At 39.5% G+C, this 12013-nt stretch overlaps 1 protein-coding gene across 1 annotated transcript in view; it reads left to right on the forward strand.

Moving 5' to 3' along the window:
• The window catches only part of LOC119411919 (sodium-coupled neutral amino acid transporter 3), a 46772-nt gene that overhangs the window by 9452 nt on the left and 25307 nt on the right, over positions 1–12013 (forward strand). The window contains exons 2-4 of the mRNA XM_037678875.1: positions 10102–10347; positions 11306–11338; positions 11491–11584. Coding sequence (XP_037534803.1) covers positions 10211–10347; positions 11306–11338; positions 11491–11584 — 264 coding nt within the window. The 5' untranslated portion in view covers positions 10102–10210. The remainder of the gene's footprint in view (positions 1–10101; positions 10348–11305; positions 11339–11490; positions 11585–12013) is intronic.

A 12013-nucleotide genomic window follows, 5' to 3' on the forward strand; every position in this document is an offset into this window, starting at 1 on the left:
TGCAGGAAGAGGGCCACCTGCATCATGAAGGACCCCACCCACCCAGCACACACACTTTTTGCCCCACTCCCCTCAGGAAGGAGGTTAAGGAGCATTAAGTAGAACCACTAGACTGAGGAACAGCTTCTACCCTGAGGCTGCTAGACTCATGAATCTCTAACTAGAATAATCACTGTGAAAAACCATATCATGTTGCTGCTGATCTGTTTCAATGTTGATGTGTTCATGTGTGCACATCTGCTCACAGACTCATGTTCATGTTTGTGCTGATGTTCAATGTTTTATGTTATGAGTGCTTAGTGTATATTTAGTTGATGTTTTTCTTAGTTCATATCTTAGATGTTATTACTGTTTTTCTTAGACATTTTATTGTTGGATGTAACTGGGACCCTGTGTACATAATTTCCTCCACCACATGTACCACATGAGGTGCGAATGACAATAAAGAAACTCTGACTCTGACTCTGAATCGCATTTGCATGAACCATTACGACACAGATGATGGTGACTTGACACTGCTTGGATAGCCAATGGAAGTGACTCAAAGAGCTAAACAGCAGCTAAAACAGTGACTGTTTGAAACCCCGTATCAAAAGATTTGAACTATCCTTTTCATGTGACAACATAATCACCAACTTAAAGAAAACTTATTGCAGAAAAATGATGAAAAGTGTAAACACTCGGTGTGAAATAAGCACTCCCTCATGACACCTTCATAGTATATTTAAATGGACTGCCGTGCTGCATTTACTTCCTGTTTGGCATTACAGATTCAGGTGTTAGCTTCTTATGATAGCTTATAACAATCCAGTAGAAAAGGAGCATCTCTGTGGCTGACAGACAAACCTCCCAGTCAGGAGTTAATCTGTTAACCTCCCCGCTGGTTCATCACAGTGGTGCTTAAGCAAAGAAGAGGAAGTGTGAGATGGGAGGACAGCGCTGTTAGGGAGCAGGAGACAGGCTCTTATAGGGTGAGCAGCGTCTAATGGCAGATCTGGAGACGGTTCAAGGACCGTTTCCCTCCCACGTTACGTTGTGCACATTCACTTCCTGGTAGGAGTTAAATGCACAGCTGCATTAAATCTCTGAAAGAGGCTCTTTCAGGCTTTTAGTGACACAAACACTTGATTTGTGGTTTGGACAACACTTTGCTTCAGATGAAGTGATGGAGACGTCGCTCCTCAACTAAAGCCGAGTCTGGAGAGTGACGTAAATATATATATATTTTTTTCCATTTACCTTTTATTTATACAGGTAGTCTCACTGAGTCACGAAGACTCATTTTTAATAGAGACCTGTTTTTGGGAGCAGATGGTGGGGGTTAAGGGCCTTGCTCAGGGGCCCAGAGTGGGGCGAATGAGGGTGGAGGCAGGTGTGGGTGTTTCACCTTTTCCACCCACATTTTTATGTTGACAATACCGGGAGTTGAACCTGCGACTTTCCGATCACAGGCCCATCTTCTATAACCTCTGCACCACCACTCCCCAAAATAAAATAAAACAAGTTAAAAGTTTCATAAAACCCACAATATTACATCTATTCATCCATATCCATCCTGGGTCCCCTCCTGTTCTCTCTATACCTGCTGCCACTTGATGCTATTTTCCGGAAACAACATACCCTTTCACTTCTACGCCGATGACTGTCAAATTTACTTCCCCCTAAGACACAATGGTACATGCTCTATTCAACCGCTGCTCGACTGCCTGGCTGACATCAGGTACTGGATGGCTTTAAACTTCTTAAGTTTCAATGAAAAGAAGTCTGAAGTCATGTTGTTCCCTCCCAATGACCCAATCACAAACCACTGCATCGACCTTTCCACTCTAACCCTATCAGAAAAACAAAGAGTCACTAATCTGGGAGTGATAATGGATCCTTCCCTGAAACTTAACAATCACGTAAACATGATTGTTAAATCATGTTTCTTCCAACTGAGGCGGCAGTCTAAACTTAAGCCCATATTGTCCAAAAATAACCTGGAGACAGTAATACATGCATTCATTACATCTAGGCTTGATTACTGCAATTTACTCCTGTTTGGTATCAGTCAGACCTCCATTGCACGACTACAACTGGTCCAGAATGCAGCAGCCTGATTTTTAACCAGTCCAGGCAAAAGAGAGCACATTACACCAGTCTTGGCCTCACTGCACTGGTTACCGGTTCACCTTCGAATCCAGTTCAAAATACTCATGTATGTCTACAAATCACTGAACAGTTTCGCCCCCCACCATCTCTCTGATCTGCTACAACCGTATGTCCCACCACGTTCCCTGAGGTCAGCGGACCAGTTGCTCCTCACAGTTCCAGGAACTCGTCTTAAGCGCAGAGGTGACAGGACCTTCTCTGTAGCAGGACCAAGACTTTGGAACGAGTTACCTCTGCTTGTCAGACAGGCCCCCTCCCTCTCGGTTTTCAAATCCTGTTTAAAAACTCACTACTATTCAGTAGCTTTCAACATCAGATGATCTGTGTTTTGAACCTGTATGCTCCTCACTGGTTTGTTGTCATATTTATTATCTGCATCGTCTTTATGCCTATATTTTTGATTTACTTCATTTTGTATATTGCTTCGTGTGTTACCTGTTGTTCTGTCTGTACAGCACTTTGGTTGGCCTTGTAGCTGTTTTAATTGATCTATAAATAAAATGGTATAGTATTGTATATATACTGTACATCCATCCATCCATTCAACCATACATCCATCCATTCAGCCATACATCCATCCATTCAACCATCCATCCATTCATTCAGCCATACATCTATCCATTCAGCATCCATCCACTCAGCATCAATCCATCCATCCATCCATTCATTCAGCCATCCATTTGTCCATTTAGCCATCCATTAATCCATTCAGTCGTCCATCCATCCATCCATCCATCCATCCATCCATCCATCCATCTATCCATTCAGCCATCCATCCATCCATTCATCCATTTAGCCATCCATCAATCCATTCAGCCAGCCAGCCAGCCAGCCAGCCATCCATCCATCCATCCATCCATCCATCCATCCATCCATCCATCCATCCATCCACCCATCCATGCCAATTAACCTAACATGCATGTTTTTGGTTTTTGGGAGGGAAACCAGAGTATCCAGAGAAAACTCACACATGCATGAGGAAAACATACCAACTCCACCCAGGAAAACGCCAGGCAGACAGGTGATCACATAAAATCATAAAATCATTGCACTCAACATCTGAATAACATTCTGGAAAATAAAATAGCGCAGTGTTTGAGCCAGATGAAATAATTTATTAGTAAAAATTGATATTTGGAATTTGAAAGCATCTATTTACAAAAAAAAATAAATAAATAAATTAAAAAATAAAAGCCCAAACAAAAATGATAAAGCAGAAAACAAATTCAATAACTTCAGAGATTTGGCTGTATTATTTCAGGACAAAGCAGTAGTGAATAAAAATACAGTATAACATTGGCTTTTATGTATGTGAATGTTCCTGTAAAGTGCCCTGAGACAACTTTGTTGTGATTTGGCGCTATATAAATAAAGTGAATTGAATTGAATTGAAATGAACATAAAATTAGACTGAATTTCTTATGTTTCATAACAACAGTCAAGCTCTGTGTGTCCATCACTCAAAATGCATGAATTATTTTGAGTTCAATTCAAATTATTATTATTACAAAAATGATTTTTTTTTACATTCTGCACTCTTTTTCAGGCAAGCAGTCTTTCCAGTAGTGAAACAAGTAATCAGATTTTTTTAAACACATGGAATGAAGCATAAATATATATATTTTTTACCTATTTAGGATTCTGATTATGACAGATGAGTGTCTATTGTCTGATTTTTATCTTAGTGAATAAATTGCAAGTATTTTTTTTCTAAAGAAATTGACCATTGCATTCTTTTGTTTCCATAACTCAATCCAAAACATATTTTTTGCTTCTTTAGATATATATTTTTCTTTTCATTAATAATATGTCTTCTAATACCAGTAAAAGTGCCTCTTTACATAATTTCTGTATTTTTCTGTGTTGTAATACTCTGTGTGTGTGTGTGCATGTGTGTGTGACTGTTTATCGTGGTGTGAAGAACCAGAACATGGGCAGATGGTTCCTGAATGCACTCGGTGAGTGTTTACTGCCTGTTTTGAAGCAGCTGCTGCGTTCAGTGTCACATGTAAAAATCACAGCTTTGCGTGTGACAGAACGCAGGGTCACACCAAGGCTTTTCACTCCTCTGAACCTATTTTTATGTGACCTGAGAGGGTTTGATCCTGATTTCCTGCTTCAGCCAGATGAGCTCTAATCTGATTCAATCTATCATCCTGAGTGTCTGAGGTCCCACATCTGAACCTTCACAATAAAAATGTCCGCTGATGGACTTATTAGCTGCTCGTCACTGAAAACATGGACACGTGTAATCCTTTAAGCTGTAGCAACTCATTTTCTGACATGAACAGAAAGACAGAATAGACGTTTTATTAAATTCTATTTTTGCAGTGTTGTTTTTGTACAAGAAATTTGATAAATCTTGAGTTTTGCACCTTTAGCACCATGAAAATATTCTACTTTTCAAAAATAAATGTTAAGAATAAAGTTTTGCCAGGTGTTGTGGTGTGCTGATGGTGATTCAAATTATGATTTTTCAAACTTTTAACAATATTTAGAATATTTATCTCCTGCATCCGAAAGGCAAAGATGGACAATAATGTTTTTGCTTGTCTGCATTAGTGTGCCCGTTTATCAGCAAATATTCCATAAATTATGGGAAAGATTTTATGGAAACTTACAGAATATAAATATTGGATGTACAGTATATAGCAGTGATTACTTCTTGAACCCAATCAAATGTAAGATGGCCACCACAAACTGACCTTGGAAAACACAAAAATAGTTACAATGTATAATATAATATAATATAATATAATATAATATAATATAATATAATATAATATAATATAATATAATATAATATACAAAGTAATATAATAGTGAGTTGAATATATACATTAACAGACTGAGAGGCTGTGAAGCCTCAGGATGCCTCAGCCTAAAGCCCCCAGTCTTTACAAGCACAGTTATGTTAGAAAGTCATCAAGTAGTGACAGAAGAGGCAGTATTAAAGATTACTGAGAATATTACATAAGCTGCACACCCATCCTCCTCCTCCTCCTCCTCCTCACACAATGCCACTGTAAATACAGTAGTACGCTGAATGAACGACAAGGACAAATCCTCACATGCGTACTAAAATGTGTGAATGAGTCAGCATGAATGATGTTGAATGATTCAGGTATTCATTTCGGAACAACGATCAGAGAAGCTGCCCGGCTCGGTTTCCCTCCTGGTGTGGTGACGTCTCTGCAGAGCTGCTTACGTCAGAGCTGCGGAGACCAGGGATGGAGCATCTCTCTGTGCTGCCAAACGGATGGGATGTAGAATAGGATTTGAATAAATATAGCTTCTGCTGTTTGCTGTGGAAAAAATCATTTACGCCCACAAAACTCCCACAAATCCCAGAGAATCATTAAGCCTTAGGGTTCAGAAGCTGAGGTTTAGAGAGGAGGGAAACCAGTTTTCTTATCCAACAATGTTCAGTCAGGTTATCTGGATGGTTTCTTTTTTTTTTTAAACTTGCTGATATGTTTCATCCTTGGGGCAGCACAGTGGCACAACTGGTAGAGCTGCTGCCTCTCAGCGAGCAGGTTACCCTGATTCAAATCACAGTCCGGGGGTCTTTCTGGGTAAAGTTTGCATGTTCTCTCCGTGCATGCGTGGGTTTTCTCCAGGTACTCCGGTTTCCTCCCACAGACCAAAAACATGCATGTTAGACTGATTAGTAACTCTAAATTGCTCCTAGGTGTGAGTGAGAGAGTGAATGGTTGTTTGTCTCGTTTGTCCCTTTATGTGTCCCTGTGATGGACTGGAAACCTGTCCAGGGTGTACCCCGCCCCTTGTACTGTGATTGCTGGACATGGGCACCGGCGACCCCCGTGACCCAAAAAGGAAGAAACAGGTTAAAGATAATGGATGGATGTTTCATACTTCATCCAAAGGACTTCTTCAGTCCGAGGAGCCACAAAGAAACTGGAGTTCCACAAGCACAACAATCCCATAGTGGAAAAAAACTGTTTGCTGGTGATAAGATGGTTTCTGGGGCCCACCCTCTCCAAACCATCTTAACACCAGCAAACTGTTTTTTCCACTATGGGAGTGAGGTGCTTTTAGGACTCCAGTTTGTTTGTGGCTCCTCGGACTAAAGAAGTCCTTTGGATGAAGGACGAAACATCTCAGCAAAAAGAAAAAAGAAACCGTCCAGATGACCTGCCTGAACATTGTTAGATTTGTACCTGAATTATTGAGCATGGACTTTGGCAGTTTTCTTATCAAATATATGTTTCCATCTTACATCTTTGTCATCAAGAAATGCTGTTCTTTTTATTGTTAATTTATGTGGAACCGATTAAATTATTGGATTTCTTGCTTTTTCAGAGAAATATTAGTTAAATATAAGAACAAGTCATTTTGCCTCAGTACTGTATTCCTCTTCTATGCAGTATTTTAGGGGCAGAGTTAGTATCACAAAAACAAAATAAGAAGTATTTCTGTGTACTTGTACAACTCCCTGGATTCACTTTTTGAGGAAATTTAACATTTTTCTATGAGACTCTATGCTGATGAAACTGTACTCCTGTGTGTAAATATATTGGCATAAAAATAAACACAAAAAATTTAAGTAAATTTCAGAACACGTACCTTTGAAAATTATTGTCAGAATTTTTTTTATTTTTTATGCTGAACTCCTCACATTATTCCTGTTACCTGGGCGGCTGTGGCTGAGAAGTTAGAGCAGTCATCCTCCAATGCAAGAGTTGGGGGTTCGATTCCAAATGCGGAAGTGTCCCTGGGCAAGACACTGAATCCCTCATTGCCTCTGATGTGTGTCTCATGGGTTTAGGAATGTGATAAAGCACTGATTATTCTTTGTATAGATCTAGTAGAGTGCTGTATGAATGGGTAAATGAGTGCACAGATTGTGTTGTAAAGTGCTTTGAGTATCTTGATTAGATAGAAAGGTGCTATATAAGTACAGTCCATTTACCATTTACCTGCCTTCTACATCAGTTTCTTTGAAACTCTACAAAACCCCTGTAAATGTTTTGACCAAATGAGTGGGTTTTCCACTCATCTGTCATGTATTTCCTTTCCTGATCAACATACTGATTGTAAAAGGCACAACTCAGGCCAGTCATGTCTTCTGTTTCCAGCTCCACTGCTCAAGGCCATTGAGGAGTACCCCTTGTAGCTGGACAGCCCACCGTGTGTTGTCCGTCAATGGCTACTCCAACCTCTTCGTGATTTGTTGATCATGTGAGTGGCAGTGCGGTTCTGTGTGGTGATTTGTCCCGTGAGGCTGGCCCTGCCTCTGCCATTGCTGCCATCAGCTGCTCCGCTACAACTCGACATGAATGCACGATACTGGCATTTGTTGAATTCAAGGTGGCATCTTTTCAATTAGAGAGTGAAATACCTTTTCAGCCTCTCGAGTGGCCTGGCAATCTACAGCCAAGGGGGCCCTGGCAGTATAATGATGCCTGGCACAATAGTACCACTGTTTCCCCAACCGGTTCCCAGGAAACCGCACAACGTGTGCCATTGTGTGGAGTGCTTTGCTGCCCGACCACGTCACCCAGCTTCACCCAGACAAACCAAGAGGCCTGCCTGTGCGATGGAGCACACAATAATGCAGTTGGTCGGTTCAGGAGACTGTGAGCTGAATACCAGGGGTATTTCACCTCATACTGTATTTAATATGTTTAAAAAAAAATACCTTTAGAAAAAGCTACCTTTAAAAGAGTATAGGCTGAAATTCAAAATTCAAAATGGACCTAATGAAACAAGGACTGTTAACCTATTGCCTTATTGTTGTAGAGTACACCCTGATCTTTGTGGCTATGCTGAACCTCCTCAATAAAAGAGGAAACCAGGAGAAAAGTGACAAGCAGATAAATCGAGGCACAAAACAGCTAGAACTGGTTTGTAGCTGGTCCCAACTGGTTCTTCTCTTTTTATGTCAATGCCGGGAGTTCAACCATTTGTGTGTGTCCCCCTTTACAGATCCTGACATGGTCACCATTATGGCTGCTGTTTATGCAGCAGAGCAAAAAAACAAAAAAAGATCATTTAGGGCCAGCCAGATGGGGGGGATTTAGTCAACAACATGTAGGAGATACATGTCAAAGGGGCCCTTCTGGGCCTCACAAGGCAGCTGGTTAGCTAATGCAACACAACAGGATATCCAGGAAATGAAGGCCTGATGCAAAGCCCAGTGTGACATGGCAAGCTAAAAGCTCTGTTTTCCTTTAAGGGAGGACCTGTCACTTTATGTGTCAATTATTCACTGGGTTTGCCAAAACCTTTATTCATGGTTAACTTGAGATTTTGAATGGGAGTTTACTGTTTACAGGTTGCACCAGTAAATGTGTTTCAGTCTGACAAGTCACCCTAATCCCATTTCATTTACACTTTAAGTACTGCAAAAATGTAACTAAATAAATGATAATAGAGAAATTATTATAAAATAAGCCAAATTTATTATAATACTTGCAATGTTTTCCCCTTGACCACTTGCATTGGTTGTTTCCATTAACTGTTTATGTTTTGCTTTTAAAATGACACTTCTTTCTACATAATGCATATGGTTCCATGTCATCCTGATGCATGCTGTATAATCCAGGTAGGTAAATCCAACAAGGTTGAGTCAGGTCCTCTGGATGGATTCTTCTTTGTTGAAAACAACAAGAAAGAAGGACCTGACTCAACCTTAATATTTTCATGTCTGTACTTTTTATATTGCTTTAACAGACTGAGTTGTTGTCTAGCCTTTTGCTTTGAGTGGCCCTTCATGTTGGGGATTATAATTATGGTAACCCTACCTTACTCTGATCTGCACTGGACAGCCACATGGCATCAAACAGTTGTAAGGCTATCAAAAGGCTACATGTAGCAGCTGCTGGATACCAACATTTCTTCTATCTGTTGAGGTGCATGTAGCTGATTTTTGGTCTATTTGTTGTCTAATGTAGACAATATAGATTCATATATTTTATATACTGTATATCAATCTATATTGATTATAATATAGATAATATTCATTCCATAGATTGAAACTGTATAAAAACCTCAAAGTTGATGCTCAATAATCCAGGTTAAAAAATCCAACAAAGTCCAGTCAGGTCATCTGGGTGGTTTCTTTTTTGTTGCTGTTGAGATGTTTCGTCCTTCATCCAAAGGGCTTCATCAATCTGAGGAGCCACAAACAAAATGAGTCACCAAAACAGCACACTCCCATAGTGGGTCAACCAGTTTGCTGGTGATAAGATGGTTTCTGGAGCCTGGCCTCTCCCCCCATCATGGTTGGTCCCACAGTGTAGTGGTCCACTATGGGAGTGTGCTGCTTGTGGGACTGAGTATGTTGTGGCTCCTCAGATTGACGAAGTCCTTTGGATGAAACGTCTCAACAAAAAACAAAAGAAACCGTCCAGATGACCTGACTGAACTTTGTTGGGTGTATAAAAACCTCTTCTTGTCAAGGTAATTGGCTCGGGCTTCATTTGGTAACTTGTCACCATTTCTGAAGATAAAATTGTTTTAGTCTAAAACTAATTTATTTTCCCCATTAATTTGTTATTAATTACATTTTTTCCTTAAAGGTTTTATATATAATCTGATAGGGTTTTGAAAATTAAAGGTAGAAATTTGAGCTTTTCCTTCCATCATAGCAAAAGATACCGAATCACTTAAACATGTATTACATCTTTATTGTCACTTTTATCTTGAATAAAAACTAAAACTTTGTCCTTTTTTTCCTGATTTTTAAAGAACATTTACATTTTGGTACACCGATACTTTAAACCATCAACTCAGGTTCAAACTTGAGAAACTATCTGTGAATGTTCATGTTTGACATATGCAGTTTTGACCGTCCCTGTTCAAATTCTCTTTAACCAAACAAGAAAATTGTTTAAAATTGAATAGTGATTATTATTAATAATCCCACAGTGTATGTTATCCCCTTGTCTCTTTTTAATGCTAACTGCCTGTAACTTTTTCCCACAGATCCCAGGAGGAAATTTAACTCATCGGTGTCGGAGCACTTCAAGCCCATTTCCACAAACGGAAGCTTCTGCCCGTTTCAGCAGCCAGATTATCACGTACCTGAGCAGATATGAGTGAAGACAAACCAGCTGCTACTGTGGAAACATCTCCGGTGGAAGGGAACGCCATTCCTAACGGTAAAAGCCATGAACCTGGGGAGGACATCACAGCTTCAGCTAAAACACCCCCTGCAGAGGACTGTGAAAAGTGAGTGCTGCACATCATTACAACCTTCATAACTATTATTTAAAAAAAAATAAAAATCACTATAAATGCTACAATGTTGGTGGTTTATTGGACAGTTCTAACTTCTAACTGATGTAACAAAAACTTGAGCAAACCAGGGAACAAGAAAACATTAAATTCAACCAAAGCTATAAAACCAAACCAAGACACAACCATAAAATACCAAACTATGTTTCAAGTTTATGCTCAATAATCCAGGTAAAAAAAAATCCAACAAAGTTAAGTCAGATCGTCTGGACAGTTTCTTTTTTTTAGTTGAAATGTTTCGTCCTTCATCCAAAGGACTTCATCAGTCCGAGGGGCCACAAGAAACTCAACCCCATAAGTGGCTTTTTCACATAGTGGACCAGCCAGTTTTATGGTGATGAGATAGTTTCTGGAGTCCACCCTCTCCCCCGTCAACTCCTTTGAGGCAGCCATAGCCAAAGTGGTTCAAAACATCAAAGTTCATGCTCAGTAATCCTACATAATATGCGAGTAAGCCACTTATGGGACTGAGTTTGTTGTGACTCCTCGAACTGATGAAGTCCTTTGGGTGAAGGATGAAACCTTTCAACAAAATGAAACCATCCAGAGGACCTGACTTAAACCATGTTAAGCAGAAGGTCATGCAAAGCGTAAAACCCAACAACTGCTGAAGTGCTCTCAGATGAGACCTGCCCACACACTGCAGAGGAATATTCTCTGGATAATGGAGTGAGCTGAGTACCCAATTATCATGTCAAGTTGTTCAGCACTTTTTTCTGCTTGCTCTGTCTGAGTAATAGATGGTTTAATTACCACTCCTCTGTCCACAGTACAGACAATGATTTATAGATGCTCCTTGTCATTGCTCTTATTATATTATGACTGTGGGTGTTGTGTCTCCACTTTGTGCTCACGTTGGGTGACGGATGACCTCTCTCTACACAATATGTAGGGAAACTGTAGCCAATAGTGCCCAGAATGCTAGGTATGTATTAAGCAATAATGATAAGAGAATGTGTCATGGCTTGTGTGCAAATAAATACTGATGTTCATTTTTGTTGTTTAAAAAAGTGTCTCTTTCTTGATGAGTGGTTACAAAAGGTGTCATGTCCTGACAAACGTGTTTCTCTTTATTAGTCCTCACAAAAATGAAAATGTGGAGTCCAACCTCCCAGAGAGCCAGGAGTTCTTGTCACGTGGGGAAGACAAAAAGACAACGCGCTTTACAGATGTGAGTTCATGCACAGATTACTTTTTCCATCTTCCTATAAGTTAGACTTTTTGTAATTATTTTACGATCTTTATCAATAGTTCTCCAGAGTTTCAGGACATCTTTCAATGTTTTTTTTTATTTATTTTGTTTTATTTTATTTTGGAATGGCTGCTTTTTCACTGTTGTTCTGTTCCGTCCTTTTTCCACACAATGGCAGCGTATTGCGTTTGCTTGAGAAATGAAAGAAAGTGTTCAAGTAGAGGACAAATAAAGTGTCTGTGTAAAATAACAATTATATTTAGAGCAGATTAACAGTATCTTAAAGTCATGTTATTGGGAAACAATAGTAAAAAATAAAAAATCAACAAAGACTTGAGAGATGCAGTAACATTGAATTAATGATAGATAGATAGATAGATAGATAGATAGATAGATAGATAGATAGAT

Source organism: Nematolebias whitei, chromosome 7 (assembly GCF_014905685.2).
Source record: "Nematolebias whitei isolate Nwh7 chromosome 7, NemWhi1, whole genome shotgun sequence".
Taxonomy (NCBI): Eukaryota; Metazoa; Chordata; class Actinopteri; order Cyprinodontiformes; family Rivulidae; genus Nematolebias; species Nematolebias whitei.